General features: G+C 38.7%; 1 protein-coding gene across 1 annotated transcript in view; it reads left to right on the plus strand.

Annotated features, from left to right (window-relative positions):
• Nucleotides 1–26,600, plus strand: part of LOC103462616 (collagen and calcium-binding EGF domain-containing protein 1-like) — a 38,659-nt gene extending 12,059 nt beyond the window's left edge. The window contains exons 3-11 of the mRNA XM_008405513.3: nucleotides 19,211–19,263; nucleotides 20,373–20,507; nucleotides 20,748–20,885; nucleotides 21,330–21,463; nucleotides 21,646–21,751; nucleotides 21,944–22,083; nucleotides 22,976–23,011; nucleotides 23,688–23,723; nucleotides 24,306–26,600. Coding sequence (XP_008403735.1) covers nucleotides 19,211–19,263; nucleotides 20,373–20,507; nucleotides 20,748–20,885; nucleotides 21,330–21,463; nucleotides 21,646–21,751; nucleotides 21,944–22,083; nucleotides 22,976–23,011; nucleotides 23,688–23,723; nucleotides 24,306–24,488 — 961 coding nt within the window. The 3' untranslated portion in view covers nucleotides 24,489–26,600. The remainder of the gene's footprint in view (nucleotides 1–19,210; nucleotides 19,264–20,372; nucleotides 20,508–20,747; nucleotides 20,886–21,329; nucleotides 21,464–21,645; nucleotides 21,752–21,943; nucleotides 22,084–22,975; nucleotides 23,012–23,687; nucleotides 23,724–24,305) is intronic.
• The last annotated feature ends 1,186 nt before the right edge of the window (nucleotides 26,601–27,786 follow it).

Consider the following 27,786-nt stretch of genomic DNA (forward strand, 5'->3'; position numbering starts at 1 on the left):
TGTGTGGGAAATGAATGGAAGTAACGAATGTTTAGTCAGTTCATTCATTATTTGCAGTGATACGGAAACAATAGTATGGTCAACTCGTCTGGATCTGGATTTGCTTAGCCCCCCAGAAAGCAGCTTCTAATTTGGTTTTCCCAGCAACCTAATCCATTGTCTCGTTGGGTAACTAGCCAAATTACAGGCTTCCAGTTCAGTTTTATTTTAATATGATGGGATAAAAGCCTTTTGTTTTGCTACAAGTGGTTTTTTTTAACCAAATCATGGAATGGTGTATCTTGTCTGTGGTCTCCCAAATTCTCTGTCCTTATTTAGCATCACACCTGTAGGTAAAACTCATCAGCCTAAGTGAGACAGTGTACACCTTTCCATGATGGTGCATTTGCTGCTGCAGGACATTTGAGCACCAGACATTGGACAGGCACATCATCCAAAATGTAGAAGAATTTCTGATTACTCTTAACAGAGGACAGCATTGTTTTCTGACAGTAGAGGTTATTTTAAGATAGAACTTCAACGCTGATCTCTTTTGCCTTGAGTTTTGATGTCTGGATATTCTTTGATAGCAGAATATCAGAAGCATCTCTTTATTGCAAAGATAACAAACTCCAAAACCAATGGACAGAAGCTTTCCAAAATGTAGATCTCTGGATTTCTCTTGCAATAAGACCTGAACTTTGTCAATAAACAGCTGATCAATCAATCAGGGACATGAAAGTTGCATAATATTATACATACAGAACATAAATTGACCAAGGCGAAAATAGTATATTACCGGATTTAGATTTATCTTCTCTCACAAGAGAGACACAGGTTGTGAAAATGCATGGTCAATGTCTCTCAGCAGTTGCAAAATTACAACAAAACACTGTCAAAGTTAACCACTTTTTTACTTAAAATAAAACAGCTTTACCAAAGGCTCATTTTGGCTAAATCATAGCATGCAGCTGGCAAACCGAGAGGGGAAGATATAGCAAAGTGTGTCTGCAAGTGAATATTCCAAATCTACAGATTGATTGTAAATAAATGTTTCCGATGAAAAGAACTGGCACGCCAGCATATTATTTTCCTATTAGGCAAAGCTGGATTCTATCAAAGGGACTGATTTCAAGATAGAAAGCTTGCACAATTAATTAGATGAAGAAACAAATTGCATGTCTGATTGTTCCAACATCAGTAACAACTACATGAGGAAAGTGTTGCTCACTGCAACTAATTGTTTCCTGAAGAAAGAGCTGAAACACTTGTTCCGATTAAGAATAGTTTTATTTTGTCAATGGGATCGATTCCGTGATAGAAGGCTTGCAAAATTATTTGGAAGAACAAGAACAAAGAAAAAAAGAGTTTGGCAAGTACTTTGGGGCTGTAATCCAAAGAAAAGTTTCTTGATTTTTTTTCTCCAAGAACCCTTCAAGGCTGAGTCACGCAGACTTTGGTCATTTTGCCTGGAGTTTAGTATCTGAAGGGTCTTTGCACGGGTCTTATATCATTTTACAGTTAGCCACTTTCTTGCATACATTCCCTAAAATTCATCTGATCGTTTTCTGTGAAACAGTTTCCCTGATTTATTCAGTCACTCTCTTTGTTGTCCATAAATATAGCTCTGCTTAACTTTACTACAGTATTTTCATTGTCGTAAGGTTTTAGGACTTTTGATAGCTGACGCAGAGGATCTAGAAATAACCACAAAAATAAGTATACTTTTCCAACCCGATGCTTTGACCTAAACTTAAACCCTGTAGAAATGTTCTGCTGTATGTATTTGATTATGCTATGCAGGTTAGAAAGGACAGCAAGCAGACATAAAATGAGACCGGCACGCCAATTTCTACTCTTTTTACTCTCAGTGCTATAAAACAGAGTTTAAATGCTCAGGTTGGTGAGGGTTTATCACAGCTGTCTTCTCTGAATCATTTTAGAACTCGTGTAAGACTCACCCTGGCGATTCATTGCACCAGGCGTTCGCTAACATCTTCTTAGACAAACTTAAACTGCATTCTGTTTCACTTTTCCAAATAGTCCTCTGCTTTTATTTACAAGAATAAAGATGCATTGTGAAAATCTTTCTGTCATTAAAAAAGATCTCTACCAACTATTTTCTATACATTTTGTGGTCTTAAAGTCAGTGAGGATTTTTCTGTGTTGCCCACTGCTTATAATTTGGTTGAATTCATTGCACTAATGTTTAGCACTATTTATTCTTATGGTTATCTAAGCTTCTATCAAGTTGTACTTACTTGCTTTCATCTTTCCTGAAAATATTCAAACATCACAAAATATGTGTGAACTTTATGAAGAACTTTCTGTTTCCCAAATAAGAAATATTATGTAGAAACTGCCAAGAAGATCAGGAAAAAAAAATCCTGAAGAGAACCTCCTGAGTTTATGCCACATTAACGTCCTTTATTTAGCTAAAAAAAGATCTGATGAAAACCTCAACATTCCTGGAAGCTCTTACAAGAAACCTTCTCAAGTCCAAGTCCATTCACCCCTCTTATATCACTCAGAAACATCTTAAGTGTTCATTACTGAAACCTGACTAAGACTGACTCTGCTCTAGGCCTGGACTCCATCTCGACCTGCTCTCTGCAGCTCCCGTCTCTCTGGCTGGACTCTGTGTGGCTCCAGTAAGACAGAAGCCAGACTTCTGCCTCGTAGCTGGAGCATTAATTCAGGGGTTGAGGTCAGGTCAGGTGTAGGCTCATGTCCAGCATGTTTCAGACATGCTAAATGCATTTAGCATGTCTGAAGGCTTACCACAGACTTTGTCATTTCAGAGAGTTTACTGTTCAGCAGGGTTGGGTAGTAACTAGTTGTATTCACTTAGTTACATTTACTTGTAAGTTTTTAGCCAAAAAACCAAAAACTTTTAGGAGTAATTTTATGCTGTACTTTTTCATTTTACTTAAGTAATTTTATTGTGAAGTATAGCTACTCTTACTTGAGTAAAATTTCTGGATAATCTTACCACTGTGAGTAATTTAAACGAATCAGTAACAAGCTTGTTTTATCCTTAAATTCACCAGACACAGACACACACCTGAAGGAATGTCCTCTGCACGGCAGAAGAGGGAGCCTGACACGGAAAGTCTGTAACAAACTCTGTGTGACGTTAGAATGGTGATTAATGCTCACATCATATCTTCCATCTGGACTGACTGTTTCCTATTTAAGTGTGGAATGAAATGATGGTGGTTGTTTGAAAGGCAGAAAGGAACTACAGCCGGTTGTAATGAAGGGTTGATGATGTTTGTAACGATTGCAGTAAGAAGGTTGGCCCACAACCTGCTACTTCCTTCATCCCAGACCCAACAACATGCAAAAATCAGTAGATGTTATACATGGGCATAAATTGTTTCGTAGTAAACACCAACATGAGAAAGAACTTGGCTAGCTGAACACTTTTTTTAGGAGTTGATGAAGATGGAGGATATTTCTTAAAAATGTAAAAATAAAACAGATGTTGCTGCAGTACTTCAATAAAGTAAAATTTTTATTGAAGTACTGTTTTATTATTCATAATATCAGCTTCCCTACAATGACTGAGTTAAACAGTGATTTAATCGTTTAGGAAATTGTAAAACTTGCTTAAAAACTTAGAATTTGAATCAGCATATACATATTTCTTTCACATGATCCTGCAACTGTTACCAAAGAAAACGCAAAAACAAAGAAAATACAGCGGTGATAGATGATGAGAGAAAGTTTTTAGTCTGTCTGTCTCCCAGTAATGGATTTCCCTGATATTGCTAGTTGCCAAAAAGTAGTTTTTCATCCAATTTTGGGGGTTTAGCTTGCCAGTTGGTGCCCATGCCAAACACAAAATGGTATTCAGTTTAAACAAAAGAAATATAAAGTGAACACAGATGAAGATAGTAGTTAAGGATAGCTGAGAACTTAGCAGCTTCAGGAGAGGAGAGTGTGTGAAAATAGCAGAGCAGGATAACAGACTCAAAAGTTGGCAAGCAAAGCAGCAGAACTAAATCAAATTGGGAGACTGCCAACTGGCAGACAGGTTGAAAGCAGACATGCAACTCAAGGTAGGCTCAGTTTTTCAAAGGAAAAGACACAAGAAAGATAGCAAACCTTTATAATTGAAGCTCCTAGGATTAGTTATACAATGATAGACAGAAGTATCTGGGTCGTCTGCGTTGCTGTCCAAATGCATAGCAGACATGTATCTGTCTAGCAGGTACTTTGGACGTCAGCCACTACCCACACCAGACATCCTGCTCAATTCAAGAGGGGGAGGCTAATCTGCACTTTGTTCTTTATAGGCTTTCAGTGGGATTCAGGTCACAAAAGTTTGGTGGTCAATCAAAAGCAGTAACACCTCGGTTTTCGCAGCAGCTTTTGGTGCCTTTGGTAGTGTGGACAGGTGCCAAGTCTTGCTTGAAAACAAAATCAACTACTCCATGAAGTTTGTTGGCAGAAGAAGGCATTAAGTGCTCTGACATATTCTAGTAGATGTCTGAGTTTACTGTGGACTTCCTAGGACGTAGATGACAGATGACATGGCAGCACCTAAACCATCAGTAACTGTGGAAACTTCACACTGGACTTCAAGCAGGATGCAAACAGTGCCTCTCCACTAGTCCTCAAAACTCTGACACCTTGATATCCAAATACATGCAAACTTTGCTTTCATCTGTAAAGAGGACTTTGAACCAGGCCTTCTGCAGGAGTCATCTGTTCATAATGGATCTTGAGGCACTGACACAGACCCTCAGCCTGAATGGATTTTGCTTGACAGACCTTTCAAACCTTCAGTTATCTTGACTTAATATTTAGTTAACATCTGTCCCAACAACATAAATCTTTTGATTTAGGAAATAGTCCAGCAGGTTTTTTTTACTGTTAACAGTTATTATGCCAAGATTAAATATGTAAGTTTCTTGACAGAAACTCCAGTTGTCTTCCTCTTCACATGATTCTCTTCTCTTCTCTCACACATTTGCTTACATAAGTTTCATTGGCTTCCAATTTCTGGCATATCTAAAACAAGAACAGACAACGGCAGAGCACTTTTGCCACGTGAGAGTGAAACAACAGCAACAAACTTGCTTCAGTCAGACCGCTTTCCAAGATCTATAGCAGTGATGTAAACACCAAAGCTTTGGGATTGTAGTGAAGAATGAGAAACAGGCCGAATAAATCAGTAAAGTGTGATTCATCTGCTTGTGATTGTGCAAAGCTTTTTGCTTTTTGCAGCAGGTGATGAGAAGCAGACGTTTATATGCGTTTGTGTGTGTTCATGTCCACATGTGTTCCCTCTTCCGTCTGCTACATGTTGCATGTGTGGCTCATAGGCTGCAGGGCTGAACATGTAAGGTCTGCTGGGATCTGCAGTCAGAGTTCCTCCCTCTTACAGGCTATAAAACAATCCATTATGTTGCCTCTGTTAGGTTTTTTTTTTCCCCACACAGTTTTACCTTCCATTGATTGAAAGGATTAGCTGTAATTAGATATAAGGGAATTGAATTGCAATAATATAAAATTAGACTTTCCGGTGTCTACATGTTTTTATTTACTCCTTTTTTGGCACGTTTTCTTAAATCTCAGTTTAAATTGTTTTTTCTCTCTACAAATTCCATCACCTGCCAGTTTGTCCCATTATATTCGTAAGGTGTCCATGGATGGTTATACCTCCGTGAACAAATCACTCCCTGTTTTCTTTTAGTGGACTGATCAGCTGCCAGCTTTTCTGAAACATCAAATTTCCTAAGAAAACTGACAATTTTTACAGGAAATTTGATGAGCAGCTTTGTTGCAGTGCACATTGGTGCATTTATGTTTGCATAATTGTTTTTTGTTTTTTTTTCTGGGGAAATTATTACTGTAGACTCCACCAAATAGCCCTCGATAAACCGACTGTATCTTGCTGTTTTGTAAGATATGACAAAGCTGGCCTTAAATGCTGAATCCTTGGAAGAGGGGAACTTTGTAAAACATCCTTGTTTCTTTCTCAGTTTAACAAGCAAGACTTCTTATGCTTGACATTCTCTAAATAAGTCAGATTCTTTATTTCTCTCTGTGTTTACTCTGATAATGGTGTCAAATTGTCTTTTTTAATATTAGCTAGCATATCTAAGTAACACATTTACTGAGGTGCAATGATGATGTCAAGAAAGCAATTGTAACCTTCAAAATAAAACCCTTCGTATTGTATTTTGTGTGCCAATAGCAAATTAAGGAAATTTACACTGAAGATATAGCATGCTGAAGTTTGCTTAAATTTTGCTGCAAAACATTTTGACAAGCCACTAATATAGTGGGTGACAGACTGACCTTATAAAATGAGATGTGAACTTTGTCGATTCCACACATTGTGCTTAGAGGAGGAGTTACATTGAATGTCACCCAAAAATAACATCCATCCATCCAACAATTTTCTTACACCCTTGTCCCTCAGTGGGGTCGGGAGGGGTGCTGGTGCCTATCTCCAGCTAGCGTACCGGGCGAGAGGCGGGGTAGACCCTGGACAGGTCGCCAGTCTGTCACAGGGCAGCACAGAGACACACAGGACACACAACCATTCACACACACACTCACTCACACCTATGGACAATTTGGAGAGGCCAATTAACCTGACAGTCATGTTTTTGGACTGTGGGAGGAAGCCAGAGTACCCGGAGAAAACCCACGCATGCACAGGGAGAACATGCAAACTCCATGCAGAAAGACTGGGGCCGGGAATCGAACCCAGAACCTTCTTGCTGCAAGGCAACAGTTCTACCAACTGTGCCACTGTGCAGCCCCCAAAAATAACATATCAAGAGTAAAGTTTGAAGGTCATCACATCAAGGTATGGAGGTGTTCTTATAAGAGAAGTATATTGGCAGTCATGTTGTAAGAAGGATGGATGGAAAGGTTTGTGAGAAACGCTTGATGAAAAACTGAGGAGGAAACCATGGTCGATTTGGGCACGGTGGTGAAGCGCAATCCATTTATGGAGACTTTAATCCTCGACGTGGCCATCACAGGTTCAAGACCCGGCCCGCTGACCTTTGCTGCATGTCTTCCCTCTCTCTCCCAACCTGTTTTCCTGTCTGAAAATTGACAAATAAAGGCTACTAGAGTCAACAAAACCTTAAAAAAAATCTAGTATCGATTTATCACCAACACAGTTAGCCAGAAAAACCTTAAACTGGTTTCAGGAAAGGAAATTAAAATGGCTACGATGGTCTAGAACAAGTTGACAGAACTTTCAGTATCTGAGACAGTTTGTGATAAATACATGGTAAAAATCACACCTTACCAACCCTTTGACATGTTTTAAAGTTTCATAGGTTTCATTGAGTATTTAATGCACATTGCATGTGTCATTTTTCTCTATAGAGTAATTTCTTTTTAATTCATTGTATGTGTGGGGTGCTTGGGGTCGTTACCAACATCTGGCGTGAATTTAAGCCCATTAGAAATATATGAGAAAACCATTGACATGCTCAATACTTACTTTCTGCACTTTAGATCTGACATGCATCCACACTGATATAATTAGTGATAGTTACTGGACCAACAAAAACAATAAAAAAAAGTCTGACTCAGGTCTGAAACAACCTGGTTTCATTTTCCTACGAAACAAAGAACAGATGCAGCCATGAATGCACCTTCAGACAGATGTTTGAAGACTGTTAACCGATCCATTTGTACAATGCTACAATTTGTGAATATCTGGACTGAACATTTGCTACATTTGACGCAGTGTGTCGACTTCAGCCTGTTTGTGTGCACAGGTGCAGATGAATGAGATCACCTTCATGTGGTTGTAAACCTGTGTTCACGGGGATAAAAACGCTGCCAAATACTGTCTTAGTTTGCGGATGTCTGCTTGCAGTGAGTGGGACCAAATTTGAAAAACTAAACATATGTGCACTTTTATGCTTTCCACATATGATATACCAGCATGTGTGTTCTAGAGGTTCAGTTTCACCTGCCAGCAGTCTACTGTTAATCCATCTGAGAGGACTTCAGAGAGGCACTGACAGCTCCGAGTTTGGTTCAGGTCTCCTGGCCTCAAACTGTTGTCTCACTGTTGTGTGAAAGCTCGCGAGTGGAAACTTATAGTCATTCAAACACGATACACTTAAAAATTGTTTACATTCCACTGGGCATCTTGGCATCTTTTTTTTTTTTTGCACCGTCTCTCTTCCATTATCCTTTTTTCTCTCTCTCTCTCTGTACACTTTGGATCGTGATCAGTAAACTTCAAGCTGTGGAAATCCTAACAAGCCTGTTTTTCTCACACTTGAACTTGACACAAGATTTCTTTTAGCCATGTTAAACTCCATTCATAGTTTAGGTCTTCCCCCAGAACTTAACACTGTTCTTCGTCTTTGTTCTCTGAGAGGACATTTTTGAGGCCTTTGCGTTGAGCTTCCTGTGTTTAATAGTTTTTTAATTGTCTTTGTAGAGCTGCAGACTCAAACTCAGACCTCCCCAACAACTTTAGCTTCGTTGTCCATCTTTTTTTGATTAGTGCACACCTGAAGACCCCTCTGGACAAGTACGTTTAATGTATTTAAAAAATAATCTGCTCCAGATTAGTTCTTTCCAACCCTTTTATGGCTTTGCTGTCACTGTCGGTTACTCAGGAAAACAGATCACCAGCCAATTGATAACAGACTGGAACTGTATTTTTGTCACATGTATTGTTTGATGTTGACAAGCACTGCCGGGAGCATGTGCCTGCATACTCGAAGCTCTGCTTCATGTAACAGAACTGAAACATGAGAACAGGGGTCCTTGTTTGGCACTGAACAACCAGGGAGTTAAAAGATGAAAACAGCTATAAATCTTCCAATACCTCCAGGATTTTCCAACATCAATGCCGAAGTGAGACCATTTACAAGAACTGGAAAACCTCCCAGGTCTTATCGGTCCATCACTTTGAGCATTAGCTACATTTTGTAGTAGAAATGTTTGCCAGAGTTTTTTTTTTTTTCTCGTCTTTCATGAAAACTCACAAACCCTCATAAGTGATCTCTCATTAGTTTGACCTCACTTCACTCAACCTGCTATAACCCTTCTGTCCTGGTTTATCCCCGGCTGGATGGAGCTCAGTCACTGTCACTAACATTTTAAAGTGAAATACTTTGCCAGTCCATAACTGGATTTTTATTCATCTACTCATGCCAATATGCTCTTCCAGAAAATCCTGCCTTGCCTGACGATGGAAACACATTACTCTTACACACAGCTATCAGACTTTAAACTCTGGCTTCCCAGTTTATTCTATAGGGTCTTGCAAAACTGTTCAAAAGCCCTAAGTTTTTACATTTGTTGTCATCCTACAACCAGAAACTGTAATGTGTTTCATTGGGATTTTATGTGACTGACTAAAGCAAAATGCTGCATAATTTTGTTGTGGAAAGGGTGCAAAGGAGTTAAAGTCTGAAAAGCGTACCATGCATTGACATTTAGCCCCTCAGTCTGTTGAACCTCCTTTCACTGCAGCTACAGCTGGAAATATTTGGGCAAAGTCTCTACCAGATTAGCTCAGATAGGAATTGAAATGTGTGTCCATTCTTTAGCAAAATATTTCAAACTGACTTGGATAGAATGGAGAGTGTCTGTGAGCATCAATTTATAAGTATTGCCACAGGTTTTGGTGAGGACTTTGACCAACTCACAGATATTCTTTGATCTCAGCCGGGTGTTTGTTTAGGGTTGTTGTCCTGATGGAAAGTGAACCCCCACCCCTGTTTTAAATATTTTGCAGCTTTCCTTTCAGGGTTATCTTGTATTTAGCTCCTTGTCTTCTCAACTCTGACCAGTTTCCCTGCCAATACTGAAGAAAGGCATCACCACAGCATGACGTTACAACCACCCACGTTTTGGGGATGATGTTTTCAGAGGATGAGCTGTGTTACTTGCTCCCCACACATCTGTTTGCATGCCCTTGCACTTTAGTTTAGGTGAATGACCATGTCTTGTAGTTGTTCCCCACTGTTTCTGCTTTGGGTGAGGAATTGAACTTTGCTGTCTGACGTGCTTGAACAGGAAGGCGTCGTGCTCCAGGTTCTCATCAGACAGGTAAAACTCAATCTGAGCGACCAGCTTTTGGATGAGCTCCGTATCTGGAGGCTGCCAGCTCTCCTCCTCCAACTCCCCTCCACTGGTGCCGGCACCACTGTGTGTGGGAAGAGAACATGGATCACAGTCAGGGGAGACTTGCTGAGTGCTGTGAAATCTAAGTGTTTCATGTTTTAGACTAAGCACCTACATTAAATCTGTTGCATGTTTTTGTTATTTTCTTTAAGAATATAGGCCAGAGGCTTAAATGGCTGGCAGAGATGCAGCCTCATCCTGACATTTCTCTACAAATCACCAACGACTCCCTGCTTCCTCCTACTTTCAGATTTTCCTTTACAGCCATCAACAAGCTGGATCCCAGCACCAGATCTTGTGTCCAACCAAGCCTTGAAACTGCTAAGGGCTCTCCATCTGAAGGGCGCAGAGTCACAGACTCTCCCTCCCACAAAGAATATGGTGGCTCACCACATCAGCCTCACAATTTAAAAAAGCCACATTAACATCCTTGATTTATTTCTGACTTTGCAGACCCTCAACTAAAATCATCTTAATCTACCTTTAATCTTAGAAAAACAAGTTGTGTTACACAAATTTAGACTCATCTTAATATTCTGTTTGAACGATTTGGTTTTCAGTTGCTACACAGTACAGAAACCCTCCTGGTCAAATTAATAAACTAGCTGATATCAAACTCTGAACCATACTTCTTCTTGTAGGTGACAGTCCTTCATTCACACAATCTCACAATATTCTCACAAGAAAATTTGAATAAATAAATTTTTTTAGACCTGGTTTAAATTGTAGCCATCAGATTGTTTTCAGCAGGTACAATTAAGACATTTCACATTTCAATCCTTACTTGTAAGAAGGATTCATCATCAGTTCAAGATAATTATAGACAACCCTGGGCATCCTGTATGTTTATGAGACTGTAGCACAACTCTCTGCATGACCTGTCTGCTTCATCTACATGATGCTGTTTGTTTACTAATGTTGTCTAACAAACCTCTGAGGTCTTAACAGAACAGCTGGGTTTATACTGGGATTACATAACACACAGGGGTGTTTATTTGCAAATTTGGTAATATTTAAAAGTAATTAGTGGCACCCTTTTTATTTTACAAGAAATCACGTAAACTTCTTTATAAAGTTTCTCCTTTTCACAGTGATATTTTGTGTTGAAGTTGTCACATAAAATCACAACAAAATGAACTAAAGTTTCTCTTTTTTGCACAAAATGTAAACTGTTCAAGTTCAAATTAGCTTACGAGGCCCAGTAACAATCATTTTGTCACTATTATAAACATTACGGTTCTCAACATTAGAAAAATGCATTTTGCTTTTGAGAAACATCTCTGATCACCTGGCTGCACCGAAAGGTGATTGTATGCTGTTGCATCTACTTTAATCTTTACCTAAAAATGTAATAGTTCATGCGAGCTTCCGCCTTCAAATAGCTGTAAAAGTGATATACTTCATTTGAAAGTTATGCATTTCAAACATGATGTGTTTACAGGTTGGTTGTTGACTTGGACAAGGTGGATCATTTCTCGGGGGTGGGAGGGTTATAGATGCCAAATTTTTGCAGAGACATTGAGTCTGGACAGGGTCACAGAGGCCAAAGACCACAAGGAGAGCTGTGTCAGTCTCCTAAACTCCACAATAACATTTTCAGCCCTTTTCACCTTAGTCATATCATCAATGATTGTATAAGTATAGTTCTAATGCAAAGCCCGTCTCGCTAAATCTAAATGCCTGGACAGATTTTTGTGGTTCCTATAAAGAGAAGTAAAACTGGGGGGAATGTTCATGATGCAATCCTGTAGCACAATTCTTCCTTCATGTTCCAAGTAAGCCAATAAATGTTCTGCTTGCATATTGCCAGAGTTTTTTTTTTTCTAGCCCTAAAACCACAACAGTTTAATAAACCACTACGTTTAGTGAAAACAAATCGCTGTTTTAGGGAAATCTGGTTAGCATTTCTCAGGAAATCATGCTTGAAATAAAATACATGATCGCTGGCATCACAATAAAGTGTGTGGGAAACTGCATCATTCTCAATCATCAGCATTGTTTGATGATATGGTTTGTGGTGTCTGAGGTTTGGTGTGAGACAGCACAACTCTCAAAAATAATAATAATTTAAAAAAAAAAGGTTGGAAAACAATGGGGCGCACTCAACACCTTAACACATGTATACTAACACAAGTTTAAAAGAGCACACATGTATGGCTCTAGAAGTGACCTGCAGCTGTGCTAACACCCTATCATCTTTAGGAAGAAGTTGCTGTAAAACGTTTGCAGAGTTTCAACAAAGACAAAACCTGAAATTTACCAAAAGAAGAGATTTTTAGCGTTCAGAGTGTTTTCAGATGGATGTCAAACATGCTGAATTTCTTGCATCTATTGTGAAACCAAAGGGACGTAAAAATATAAATAATGGTTTTCTAAACATGCTTTGAGTGAGAACAGTGAAAACAGTTGAGGCACCTTATAAACTTCTCTCACCTCACAACTAGCAGAAAATGAGCAACGCGGTGAAAAGACTAAAACAAAAACTGTCTGTGTATGAAACGAATACCGACTTCAAAAAAGGAACATGAAGACATGCCTCCCCTCCAAAATCCCATCTTATTTGTCTCCCTCATCATGCTAATGTGTTTCAGGGTAATGCATCACCCCACAACCATGCACAGTACAATGCAGCGAGCCAAGTTTTACAGCTCTCTTCATCTGCGGAGGTTTTAAAACAAATAAATCACTTACATCTCGGCTGATGGATACAGCATGCCCTAACTGTAACACGTATGAGCTTCATTAGTTAGATGCATCCATCAAAGTGGCACACACATGGCTGGGCCCTTGTCCTGGTATGTCAAGAGGCCGTTGACCTCCACTGAGCTCCACTTCCTGTGTCCCTCCCACCGCAGTCCCACAAGGGAACACTGTGAGCTCACAACAACCGTCATCCCTGAATCAAAAGTCATCCTCCTCCTCCTCATGCCAATATCCACTACTTCCTTCCTTACTTTTATTTCTCTTTCCTTCACCTCTAAACATCAATATTAGATAAACTCCCATCTCTGCCACTATGTCAGCCACTTGAAAGGTCAGTGATGTTTAAGCAGAAGATAGTTGCTCTTCTTGTTTTTGTTTTTTAAACCAGGCAGGTCAAAATTAACAAATAATTTTGGAGTTTTGTACATTTTGATCTGTCATTGGCCTCCACATACCCGCGCCTTCGGCTAGTTTAACCGGCTTTTTCCTCTGGCCGAGGTCAAAGTTGAGGCCAGGATTGAAACAGTTTTTCAGATAAAGAACCAGCGCTAAAACCAAACGCTAGAACCCGGTTAGTATAACCAGCTTAGTATAAAAACAAACATGGAGGCTGCTTGAAATAAATGAATAATAAAAAAGAAAATTGATCATTAGGTCTTTCAGAGGGCTAATGATCTAAAACATATGGTCAAATTTACACAGAAATATTTCACCAACACATAATCAGACTTCTGCCATAGTCATCCAGGCCTGCCTACCGTAATCCTACAGAAAATCTGTGGGGTGAGAAGAAGAAAGTACCTGGATGTTTTGAGAGATTGTGCTGAGAGAAATCATATATACTTTTCTGTGGTCGCTCTAACCTTGAGCAACGTTATAAAAGACTAAGAGTTGTCTTTTGGCCAATTTGGGTGGGGGTGTCTAAAGTATTGACAGAAATGTTTCCATATGCTCAAATTAAATACTTAATTTCTCATTTTTCCACTATGAGATTGCGCCACTGCAATAAAAGATTCATTTTGTGTGATTTTCACACATTTTATTGGAGGTGATCATAAATGCATCACTGTATCTCTGCCTAGCAGTTGGGAGGATTGGGCTTGCTATGCATAGTTAACAGAGCAGCATTAATGGAAAGCTTCACCCAGGCTGTCAGGACAACGGCAGTGTGTACCAGGGTTAAAGTCAGCGAGGGTTTACTCCGTAATATCCTTTTTAGTGCATTCCTGTCTGCAATTCCTCAAATAAATCATGGCAACGCTGTAGCTGAAACCATAATAGAGAGCATCCCCTCTGTGGGAGGAGACCACTTTCTAAAGTACATAATCTTCAGGGTAAAGTGATCTGGGCCCATGCCTGCCTCTGGATCTTGTCTTTGTGTTTCTAGCCGTGCTTTCAAGCTGATTTTGGCTGAAACTGCACCATCAGAGTGAGGTTACACAAGAGCCTGCTTACACCTTTTACTGGGTCAACTCCATACCAGCTGAGATGACGATGGAAGAAATTCCTTTGAAAAAGGCCAGATCAAAAGACAGATTTGAGATGCAGATCAGTATACTCTGAATTGGTTTGGGCTACATTTATATCCACATTGATTATTTGGTTTAGCAACTGTCTGTTAGATGTTTGATTGAATCAAACCTATAAAGAAAAAAACCAAAGTTCGGATCAGGCTCCTTTTCCCGCCATTAATCAAAAAGATTATTGCTGTCTGCTGCTGTCAGTGTGTGAGATTTCTGCTTTATTTGTATCTATCAAAGCTAATGGAAGTGTCACAGTGCATATCTCAGCATGCGCAATGTAATACCCAATATTTGGTTCTGCTTATTGTAATTTATTGGCTCTGGGTACACAAGCTGTCAGACCCAGCAGCCAACTGTCATGGATGATGATAGCCATACTGACTGTATCAGCAGAGGCCGAGAAGGACTGCATGATCATGTTCATTCTGTTTTTATTATTAAAACACACTTTCAACGGCTGATTTACTGTAAAACGTGTGGCCCAGCGCTGCTAATTTCAAAACATGCACACACAGGTTGAGCCAAAACTCGACACCAGAACAGCATTAAAAAGACATGAATAACTTCAACATGGCAGTCATTCCACTCTAATACACTTACAGTAAACAATTAGTAAAAGAAAAGGCAACTAAACAATCCAGTCCTGCTTTTTATGACATTGTCCAAAGAATCAGTTTAGGGAATGAACTCACATAAAAGTAGTTCTGTTGATCTCAGTTCAAGAATGTCATGTTGCGTTGCTGTTCCAGTGAACAGTCGTTGTTCCAGGGGTCTGAAACCTTTTATCATACAAAGAGGCAGGTTTGGACCCCAAAGGGTTAAATACAGTTACAACCATTACAATCTAGTGAACATAACATTACAATCACCTACCGTATGGGATCTTTTAAGGCATGGACTCTACTAGACTTCTCGTAGTGCACTGTGGTATCTGGCACCAAGATGTTTGCAGTAATCTTAAGTACTGGAGTTGTTCTAACTCGGTTCTCCAGCACTTCCCAACAGCTTGGTTTGATAGAGAATTTGGATACCAAGTCTAAACTATTTCCTTCCTATTTCACTTCCTTGTCACACTATTTTTTGGTCTATCAAAATATGTTTGAAGATGTGAAAAACAGGTCAAATCTGAAAATGTTCTGAAAAGTTTCAAGATATATGCTTGCAAGGCAGTGTAATTCAAAACTTTGCTATTAAATCAAAAGTTATCTACATTTTGGGCCAAAATAAGACATATAAAATTCTTCCAGTGTAACGTTTTGTTGAGGTCGTACACTTAGCCCATCCGCCTGCTGGAGATGAGCTTATCTATTTGACTCATGATCAGATTGAAAACATTCCCTATAAATACAAAGTCATCTAAGCAAAAACAGTGAATCAGTCCGAGGTTACCTGAAGCAAATAGGAAACGTTCAGAGTATTTCACTCTAACTTAGGATAACAGTGGCTTGCACTGTTTAAATAACTTAAATGAATGCAACCAATCATGCAACAAAGACTCTTTCATATAAAAGCAGCTGTTACAGGTTGGACATGTCCTGGTCTAAGTCTAACTGAACTTGATGGATATTCCTTTGCATAAAATGGTAGGAGCCATCAGGTCACCCCCACAAAGAGAGAGCAACATTAGGCCAATAATATGCCAGTCAGAGCAGAAGAGGGAAGAACCAAATGGAGAAAAATAAATTATGTCAACATCCAGTGAAAGTTTAGAATGATCAGAGAAATACAATGCTGACATTGGCCTAAATCTATGTATGCGTGTCTTAAATCTCAAACAAAGTTTGCTGAGAGAATGTGGAAAAGGACTCTGGAAGAGAGACAGTTTGTTAGAGTTGTGTTTAGTTTAATTAATAAATCCTGACTGACGTTAAAAGGCTGCACCACCTCGTTACGGGATAATATCCCAGGCCTCACATATCACTTGGGAGTTAGAATATTGTAATGTCGCCTTTAAATGAGACTAATAGTCTGCATTTGATGCCAATAAAAAGCTTCTAACTAACAGAAAATATTTTACACACACTGATGGAGTTCCAAAACAGTAACCTATATTTCATTTGAACTTTTTTTCAGAGCTTATGTCAAGTTGAATTGGCCTGCAGGCTCTCTAAACAGTTTCCATTCACCTTCCAAAAGCAAAAGCACAAAGAGTTGACCCTGCACTCCACTCTTCTGCCCATCAGAAGTTTTTGGGGCGGCTGCTGGTCTCGTGGGATACGTCTTTTAAGGTTTATTTCTCGAAACAGCTCAAACTCAGTTATATTTGATGAAGAACCTCTGTGAACATTTTTCATGTCTTGCTGCAGAAGCACAATTGAATTTAGGTTGTTACACATAAAGTCTGTATAATTAGGGTAATTGTCATACTGTAAAGTGAGCCTCTGATTCTTTCTCTATTTTTTTGCAACCTCTTAGACGTTCTCCAGCATTTCTGCCAATTTTATGATATAAAGCCTCAGGTATTCAATATATGAATATGTGATATAATGAAGACATATGTGGCCCTTTGACATATTTACATGCAGACAAAGTTAAGTCTACTGTGTTGATTCTGTTTCTTTAGGTTAGGATTCGTATTCTTTCTTATGTCTTATTATATAGCTGCCCAGCTTTACCCACATTCGAAGTGGCAAATAGAATAAAATCTCTGTAGTGAAATGTATTTTTTGTTGTTGTTTTTGAAAGAATCATGCATACAAAACCAAGCCAGCAGCACATGAAGTCATCCCACAGCACGTAAGAGTGCCCACTTGACCAACACTTCATGAGAAAAACCTCAAGAATTTCAGGGAGGATTATTGTGGGAAAGGAGAAATTCAGACTCAAACTCTGCAGAAGAAACAGGTCAAAGTGACCTCAACATGTGAGTGAGGCAAACCTTTATGCACAATTTTCCGGCTCTCAAGAAGCAGCATTTTCTCTTTAAAATGAACAAATCCAAAAAACTGAAAATTAGATAAATTGCAGAATGTTGTTTCTTGAAACTTTTGTGGTCCTATCAGAGAAATAATACAAATCAAAGGCAGACTTCTTAAACCAGCTAAACATTTATATTCATGTAAAGTGAAGACCTTTCAGCATCTGTAACACATTAACTCATCTCAGAAGACCAACTGACTGACGGATGGATCGACTGATTGACTGAGTGAGTGTCAGTCTTAATCTCAGCGTTAACCCTCCCCTTTCTCCACCTCACCTCCATGTCTGGCCTTATCCAACCTTCTCAACACTCCCAGCTACAAGCTGCAGATTAAAGCTACCCTCATCTGGATCTCATCAGTGCGGACCAGCCGTTGTGTTTTATAGGTTATTTTTCATTCACAAGAAGGAGGCATAGAGGGGGACTCACTGTGATTTAAAGCTACATTGTAGGGAGGATGGAGGACAATAAAAGCAACGTTCTATCGAAAAGAGGTCTGTAGATGGGGCATCATTTTAAATCCCCTTCTGCCTCTTGCTCAAATGTCTGCGTGAGTTTCATGTGTATTCTTAGTACCGTGGCCACTTTCTAAGCCACTTCCTCGCTTTTTCTTTCCAGCTGTAATGTCTGTAAAGTGTGGTGAATTGTTGTGGGCTGACTGGACGAGTGTCACTTCCAAATATTGTAAATCATTTGTGGTGAAAAAAGAAAAAAAGAAAAAATCTTCATATAAAACACCTCTACCCCTTGCAACCCCCACCTCTGTGAGGAGAGTAAGCATACATGTTCTGCAACTGCAGTCTACACCAATCAGAGGGAAATGTTCTGAACTTCTTCTTCATTGGGCTTGTCAGTGGCAGGATAATTAGTACACTGAGGTCTGTAGCACAATCTAATAAAACAGGGAAGGGACAATTAAGGGCTGTAATTTATACATAAGTAGGTAAGTAACCAAATGGAGAAGTCAACAAAAAATTAAATATCCAAATGAGAAAGTAATCTAAAAAGTAAAAAGTCAATTTTGAAGATTTTAAATTGTTAAAAAGTGAAAAAAATATATAAGTGAATGTTCAAAAGTTTATAAGTAAATGAAAATGAAATTAGACACAGAAATGTATATAAATAAATGACAAATATCTAAAATGTTTCACTGTAAATAAGTAATGACGACAATGTTTTCATCATTTATTTACTAATTTATTGACGGACGGATGGATGTATGGATGGATGTGCACAAATCACAATTTTTATGACATAGGAAATCAGACAAGCTATAACAATAGCAACTTTGTTCTTTTTTGTGGATAATTACTATGCCTTTCACAGCAGTAATTTGAAAGTAGAAAAAAAAACACATTCCATTATTATAACAGCTTTCACTCAGTTTAAGGGTGAGTGAACTGCAGGACGGACTTCCTAATGAGTGCGTTTGGTGCCCCAGATCTCCACAGCTTTACTGTAAATGATCTATTGGTCACTCCGTCAGCTGCACACATTCCTCTGTGTGGTCTGTTGTCCTCTGACTTCCAGATGTGAGATATCAACACTTCTCTGCTGCTATTCTTAACACAAGTGCAGTTGTTAGCACAACAGTTTGCTCTGTGTTTACTTTTTATTCAACAGCCTAAAAATGTGCTTCTCAGTGGGGTTTTGTCTGGATAGAAGGAAGTCTTTATGCCGCCTGTTTTGATACTCGTGTTGTTCATTCATGCAATTTTATTCTTTTAAAATCTTTTTTAACTGTCATGCTGTGACAAATTAAGCTTTGAAAATATTTATGTTGTGTAGCTATGCTAAATCCTGCTGTATCATTTGCAAATAAATGCACTGTGTCATAGGAACAGAAATAAAACAATCTCACCCAGTAGAATAAGTTCTATTGAAAAAGTCGATTTGTTTCCTGATCATGCTAATGGACCAACATTTCATTTTCTTCTGTCTTGTATTGCAGGAGGAAGTGCTGTGATGGATTCAGGTTTGTGATGGGCCAGTGCATACCTGAAAGTAGGTAAACCATACACTGATCTGTTCTCACTAATGTGAAATTGAGCAAATGGAAATAATTGCAGAAAATTCCAGCTGATCTAAAACAAGAGAAGTTTTGTCTGAGAGGAAACAAAAGTGATGCGTCCTTTTATTCAGTTTATTCACACTTCTGTCTAACTGCAGATTACAGACACAAGCTGATGTTTTGAAGCATTTATTTCTATATGATGATTGCAGCTAATGAAAACATTTAAGATACATTACGTTAATGTAGAAAGGTGTGCTTAATGAAAAGAATGTTTAATAGCTGGGTGTAATTTTCCGTGGTGCTTTAAATTTAACAAATGAGCATATCTGAACTCATATTCTAATTTTGCGGTTGTGATTTTACAACATGTTTTAGAGGCAGTCTTTCATGTGTAAACTATGCTGAAAGGGTCAGAGGAATTTCTTTACTTTCTCTAAAATTGGTCAGGAAGTAAATTAAAACATTTAACATTTTCAAAGAAAACCTCTAGAAGATCTCCAGAAATACTAATAAACTATAGAGCAAGGCCACTTTGAAAGTTTGGCTTACTAGTATTATATTTAAAGGGGGACATTTTTTCACATTATTTGTGACATGCGTTAACTTTATTTTGCATCAGCCACTAGATGGTGCTGTGTCTTCTGGCTGAAAACAAGCCCTTGTGATTTCAATAAAATCCGCATTGTGGTGAAATCAAATGTTTGGACATAAAACAGGAGAATATTACTTTCAGAAAAGTACAGATTACTGTGTTGCTCTGTTACACAAAATCTAAAGAGTTGAAGGCAGCAGCAGTTTCAAAAATTAGGCCCTTGGGGTCAGATTGTAGATTTCATGTTCGCTTTACGATGAGATGACACAACCCAGCTCAACACTGCGGTAACAGTCTTAAAGTATTAAAGTATTTAGTTGTAGTACTCATATACTTCTTTCATTTTACATTTTTTTCCCTTCTGATCTTTGTAGTGTAACACAATAAAAGGGGGATTTTAGCTCGTCAATAAGTTGTATAAGTTTGACTGGCTTGATATTTTCTTCGTTGAGCTGCTGGAGCGTTTCCCAGCAGTGAGATGAGTCGGTCTTCTCTTATCGTCTTCAGGTGTGGATGTCTGCGCCGCGTCACCCTGCGAGCAGCAGTGCACAGACAACTTTGGTCGAGTCGTCTGCACATGTTACCCAGGTTATCGCTTTGACAGGGAGAGACACCGCACCCACAAGTCTCCCTACTGCATGGGTCAGTATGACTCTCTCTCTCTTAGTTTACCTATAATGTATTGTCTCTGATAACACAAAAGGTTTCATTTTATTTGAACAATGAACACCTCTGGTTTCAGCCTCCACAACCCCTTTCTGTGTAAATGATATTATGCATGTAAAGTATCAGACATCTTGCTGATTTTTATTGGTTTTCATGTCGCAGTTTATAGCTGGACTTCCTCTCTTTGTCTCTTTGCATGTTTTGATCTGCCTACAGACATCAATGAGTGTGAGGTCTCTGGTAAAAGTCTATGTGACCATGAATGTGTGAACACAGTTGGGAGCTTTCTGTGCCGCTGTCACACCGGTTACATCCTGGCATCAGACCAGCGGTCCTGTATCCTAGTGCACAACTGTGAGTTGACATATTTTCTCTGAAACTGATCTGAGCACTTTAAACACATACCAAGTATCTTTGGCATATATTGTTTGTCTCTTCCACTTGAAAATTGTTATCTACAGCCCATAGTTGACTGTTGTTATGAGTCACTCCACGGAGTTCAATTTTATCTCTCAGTTGTCCCCTGAATAAGTTTTTAAAATGCAATGGAGAAACCTTCCTCGTATTTGGGAAAACACAAGATTGTGCATTTTTAAAGCTTCTTACCTTTGGGAACTTAGTCCTGAGAAAAGCACGATGAACCAGCATTGTTTACAGATTTTTTAAAACACAAGTAGTAACTCGCCTCATTCTTATGACTCAAAGTCGTGTTTACAAAAACATTAAGTAGTGCATATCCTGTTTAAATGGGCGGCTTTCACCAAAAAGAAGATAAAGAATGTTTGTTTTGTCGTGCAGTGAGTTCTTCGGGAAAGTCCGACACCTTGATGAGTGCTGGTTCCTGCTCGTTCACGTGCCAAGATTTCATGAACATGAAAAGCAGCCTGTTCCAACTCAAGCTGCGGCTGGGAAACACACAGTCGCACAACCAGGTAAGAAATATGCCACATTTAAAGCACTTGAGCCAAAAATATCTTAAGAACATTTTAATTTTATGCTGAGGAATGACAAATGAGCTTCATGTCATGGCTTAAGACGACTCTTACACAAATTTAACTTTAGGCAGCAGAGACAGCTGATGCTTCCAAAAACATATTCATCTTCTGGTTTGCAGGTATCTGGACTGGCAAACAACAACAAGCCGATTCGAGCAGGAAAAAGTACGGACAGCCCCTGTCTTCCTGGATTACCTGGCCCTCCAGGTGCTCCTGGTCTCCCAGGTAAGAATTAAATGACAAGGATGCTTGTGACAACTCAAACGCTTTATGGAAGACATTAAAACCATAGTAGTTGTCATGAAAATGATTTTATTTAGACAAAGTAGAGCAGCATTTTGTTTTTACTTTAATATTACCACCCACTCCCCCATTTTACTTTTCCTCCATTCAATAAAATCTGCCTTTCTTCATCAGGGCACCCAGGGGAACCAGGAAGCAATGGGGATCCAGGGGAAAGAGGTCCACCTGGTCCAAGGGGTCCACGAGGAGACATGGGGCCCATGGGACCAGAACCTGATCTCAGGCACATAAAGAGGGGCCGCAGGGGACCAATGGTAAGAAAAATCAAAAAACAATCTACAGTGTATTCAGAACATTAAATATACATTAGATCAAAACCTTAATCAAACACACCTGCATATCATAAAACTAGAGTACATGATGAGTTTATGACACAACCGTTCCCCCCAAAATACCCCAGGTCCATATTCTTTCTGCTTCAGTTCACATGTATTACTTTATATTTCAATAAAACATTTGCAACCTTTTAATGGTATCACAGTTCACAAGGCACAATGGAAAAACGTTGAAACAGAGAGTGGAGTTTTCTCCATTAGTACACACATTTCAATCATCATTGCAGGTAAAATAAAACAAGTTAGATCTTTGAGTCTTTTAAAGAACTGAGGATTTCACTGTGGAGTTTGTTAGAACAGTGGAGAAGGATGCCACAGGATTTCTCTGCAACATAAACTGCTTTGAATAAGTGTTCATCTCCCTAAAGATTTTCCACATTTAGGCTATAACTGCTATAAACTTCAATGTGTCTCACTGGGTTTTTATGTGATGGGAAAACACTTCATTTTTCGTTGCTGTAGAAGGAAAATGAATTCAGAGTTTTCAAACTAACCTATACATAAAATTCTTTAAATTGTGGCTATATTTGTATGCTGACTCCCTTAATCTGTGACTGATTAATAAAATCCAAAAGTCGCCTAATTGACAAACTACTAATAGCATTCTGAAGACCAAGGAACAGCAGGAAGGTCAGGGAGGATATAAGTCAATCCACCACTTCAAAATCCAATATGGCTGCTTTGCATGTGACACTTGATAGCTACAGAAAAAAACTCTATTTGCACTGCGGGTGATTTGTGCTCATTTGGTGAATATGTTGTAATAAAGTCAAAATTGCTGAGAAATACCATGTCCTTATCATTTTAACAGGGACCGCCCGGGGCTCCAGGAAGAGATGGATTAAAGGTTGTGAAAATAGATGTTTGTTTTTAATTTTGTCTATCTTCTTGATTCTGCATTTATGTGCAACTGCAGTCGCCATCTGGTGCCTGTGTTGCACTAATGCAATGCTCTGACTGCTCTACATCCATATAACACATGAGATTGTATAAAAAAATAAAAAAATAAAAAAATCAGCCTCTAGCATATAAACACTAACCACAGACTCTGAGTTGAACAGCATAACTTGCAGATCCTTACTTAGCATCTATTAGGTCCATTTTGTGTACAATTACTTGCGAAATACTTACTTAATAAAAGCCCAACTCAATTCAGGCGTACTCACTATATTTGCAGTACAATGGCAGCAGTTCTCCACAAAAGTCATTTGTTGATTCTCAGCAAAGTGTACAATAAATGAGTAAATATTACACCAGTACCATTGATTCAGTTGACTTCATGTGGATTACATTTAGGCTTGCCCAACCAAATCATACCTATAAATTGTAATTCTGTGTTTAATTTTAATATTTAGTGAGCAGCTTGTGTTATTGGATTAGTACTGTTTCTTATTCATCTTTAGCTATTTTGACTCTTAAATCCCCAAGTGAAGCTCTGCATGTGTGATAATATACTCTGTACCACATTCATTCTCTAAGGAGTTGAGAGAAACTGGTTCATCTTTGCTGTTTCCTGCCAACAGGGTGACAGAGGAGCTCCGGGATCCAGTGGACCCCCTGTGAGTATAACCAAGTGAATTCCTTGATCTCAGCTTGGAGGCAAATCCCCAGCCTCTTCTGCTACTTCTGAATCTGGAGTCAGACATTCACCACACCCCAATCCTAACTAATACACTGCTCATTTTACTGAGATATTACCATAGTCCAATTACATTCCCTACAGGTGTCTTATACCATGAGATATCAACTTGAGAAAATAACTACTGATGGAGATTTTTGAATAAAAGTAACGGTAGAATCGTGTGATGAAATCTGGGCAGTGATGCATGATGTTTACTTTAATTGAAAAAACGATTGACTGGGATTTCCACCCAGTAAACAAATCTGTACCTAGCAATTACCGGGGTATTTCTGACTGCCTTTGGGCCAGGCGAGTTTCAGCAAATTGCCTGTTAATTTACACTGGTTTCCCAGTAGGTGGCAGTGTATGCAGCGACATCTAGAGTTAAAAAAAAGTAACCTTAATGAAGAGTTTTGAATAGGTGTCCACTTTACTGACCATGATCTACAATATGCTTTAAACCATGCAACTATTCACAATCAAGAGAATTATTTATATGACTTTTTTTTTTTTTTTACAGGGACCACCTGGCTCCTTCGACTTCCTTTTGCTAGTGATGGCTGACATCCGCAATGACATCATTGAGCTCCAGGAGAAGGTGTTTGGCGAGCGGAGGGGAATATCCCTAGACAGTCCTCCTCATTCCAGTGGGGAGGAGGATTTTGTTGAATGGTCCTCTGGACAAGGAGATCTCAAAACCTGAGCCTTTCACAGCCAGCTTAGAGATCGTCATTCATGCGCTCGAGGCCAGAGAACCAAACACGGTGCCTACCTTTTAATTTTGTTCAGAACCACCCCACCCCATCAGCAACCTCCCAGGAAACGAACATGTCACTGTGTGGAGCAATGAGTCTTGTTGGAACTCTGACAGCACTTCAAACTGTGCCAATTAGAGATAGCAGACATTTAAAATCTCTCTCTCTCTCAAACTGCTGCCAACACAGTTTTGCTGCCTTTCATTTCTGTGGGTGTGTATGAAGCCTGTGCGTGCAGGACATCGTGTGAGAAAGATACAATATGAGCCCGCCTGTCTGAGCCTCTGAGGTCTGCCTTTGAGCTGAACCACTTCAAACTATGAATTTTATCGTCTGCATCTCTTCCTCTTCCTGTGTCCGTCCATGGAAGCTCTGCTTTGCCACTGATGACTTGCCTGCAGGGACATCGGTTACAAAAAAAGAAAAACAAATTACAACCTTGGATCTGCACGGTTTGCCTTTTCTGCACCTGCAGTGTCCAGCGCGGAGGTTTGACCTTTGCAGCCGTTCTCTGAGGCAAACTCAGGAAATATTTCATGAGATTCATGAGCATTATGTTGTTGTAATTGTACAATCATCAATTGGGGCTTCATTTTTCATTAGAAAAAAAAAACTATGCAAGTAAAAACTGGTGGCATCTGTTGCTTTAACATTATGATGCAGGAATTAAATACAAAATATGGTTACTCACATTTTTATACGTAAATAATATAACATAATTGATATTTAAAATATACTTTTATACCCAGTATTTTATTTTAAATTGTATTGTTTATGTAAACAAGTTGGTGACTGCACATGTTGTCTCCTAGATATAATCAAAAGCTGGCAGATGTATCATAGAAAACTTTGAAAATATAATTTTTCTTTTAGTTTTCCAAGAAGCTGCAAGGCACCATACTGAATTCTTTTGATTATGGGTTTTGTGAAAAAGAAAAAGTGTGAAACTAAACTTAATCTGAAAGCTGAATTTATATAAAAATATATATTATTTTATTTCTTGCTTTCATGACTAATACTAAACATGAGCCAGCTTTCTCTGGAGGTTTTTATTTTAAATGTTTGAAAGTAGATCAGAATGAGTTGCAAAGGAATGAAACACCCATAAATACCTACGTAAAGGGTGGGACACGCAATGCCATTTTTTTTTGTTTGAATTTACCCCAAATTGCAGGACAATAAAAAAAAAACATTGTGGTCGCCTCTTCCAGAAAACTGAGAGTTTGTGAAAGTGTTTTAGAAAAATAACCGCCCAAAGCAAATCCACACAGACACAAAATCAAACTTCTTTTACGATCATCTTGTTCATCTGGAAAATGGTGAGATGAGTAAGAAGAAAGAACTTTGTGTGATTTAGAGAGATTGTGCAAAGAGGTCAAAGGTCACTCTCGCTGCACGCTCCAGTCACGAGTTCTGACCATTGGAGATGAATCAGTGATTGGCAAGAAAAGGTTGTAAAGAATATTGACAGCAGAGGTACAATTAGATCTTCCAGTGGGGATTTAGTCAAGAGCAAAACAAATTAGTTCTTAAATCAATATTTAGACTGTTGTAAAAGAAAATCTGTGACTTAATGCTGCTGTGATGAAAGATTAGTTTATGTGAACGCTTTTCACACTGCAGTAGCACCGGCGCCAACATCTGTATGTATGTGGCGAATATTTAACAAATCTAATAAACTGAATACAGCAATACTTGTTGCTATTTTGCAAGATGTTCCATATAAATAGCTGGAACTAGAAAATCGTTCACTGAGAAAGAATGTTTCTTATGAAAGCTTTTGTTATTCAAACTTCAATGCAATTTCCAAAATTACAGGTTAGATACTTTAGAGCCAAACCCAGCTGAGAAAGCTTTGTGAGGTAAATCAAACTGTGAAGCAGTAATCTTCTGCATTTAACAACTTCTAATCATAAAGCACGCAGTTCTGCCAGCAGAGGGTGCTATAAGTTACTAATAAACTCAAAAAAATAATCCTTCCGAGATCTTAACTTTACCCAGTGAGGTTTTCTTTTGTTTTGTCAAATTAATTTGCCATGTAAATAAATATCTACTTCTTCAATGTCTCAGAAGGAGTTAAATATGTCAAAAATTCACATACATCATTCCTTTACACTAATGTGGCAAGATATTTTTTTCTTGCAGTGTATAGATTGTGGAAAAGGCAAAGGTCAGAGGTCAGGGCATTTGAATATAAATTGTTGGAAGGGTGATCACTGGCCATATTCAGTTAGTGAGGGACTGTTTGGGCTTCATTGCACTACCAAATTATGAGTAAAGAAAAGAAATGATAATTAAACTTTCAAGATTTAGACAGATGCTACTATCTGGTTCACACTGTTGAATCGGAGTATTTTTAAAGTTTCAATTCTGATGAACAGTTCCAGTATATTCTTCTGTATTTTATCCTGCAATCAAAACAAATGCATTTTCACATGAATTTCGCTGATATGAAATATGCAGGCGCATTTTGTATTTGTCTTCTAGTACCTTTGCGTGCGTGTTACAGGTTTCTCACCTGACAGCTCCGCCCCCTGCCGTGCGGTCACAGCTCTCAGTACAATCTCTGGCAGGTCAACAGGGATCAGGAAAAACAATGTGAAACAATTTGAAAACCGTGTCAGTAAGAGAAAGGCAAGGGACTGAAAGAGATGATCTCATTTCCTTCACTGCTTGTCATGCAATGGGAAGCTTCGCTCTCAGTCTGTAGGGGACAGCAGAGGCAAAGTTCTTGTAGCATCAGAATTAATACACCAGTTGCATCGACTGAAATGTGGAGAACAGCGCAACAAAAACAGTCCTATATGTATTTAAACATACTTTAGTATCTCAATCAAAATATTTAATTTAAAAGCAGTTATTTCAGTAGTTTTATTCAAAAAGTGAAACACATACATTAATCAGATTCATTACACACAATATTATATTTTAATAATTAATTTACGTTAATTTGGCTTTCTATGGCTTACAACTTATGAAAGCACAACATTCAATATGTTCAAACAGCAGCATATCCATGATATTCATGGAAAGTTGGGTGGAAGGAAAAAGTGCTGGGTAACAACAGGGAAAAGTTACTTGCACTTAATGTTATTGGGTTGACCATGTTGGGTAGTCCATGCAGATCTTACCTGGGTTTGACATCAGCAATGAATAAAACACTTCAAAGTCAACCATAGGAATCTATATGGCAGGCAGTTTTAGCATAAAATAGTTTTTTATTTTTTTGTCTGACTATCTGGAATT

The sequence above is a fragment of the Poecilia reticulata genome, chromosome 3 (assembly GCF_904066995.2).
Source record: "Poecilia reticulata chromosome 3, P_reticulata-male-v2, whole genome shotgun sequence".
Taxonomy (NCBI): Eukaryota; Metazoa; Chordata; class Actinopteri; order Cyprinodontiformes; family Poeciliidae; genus Poecilia; species Poecilia reticulata.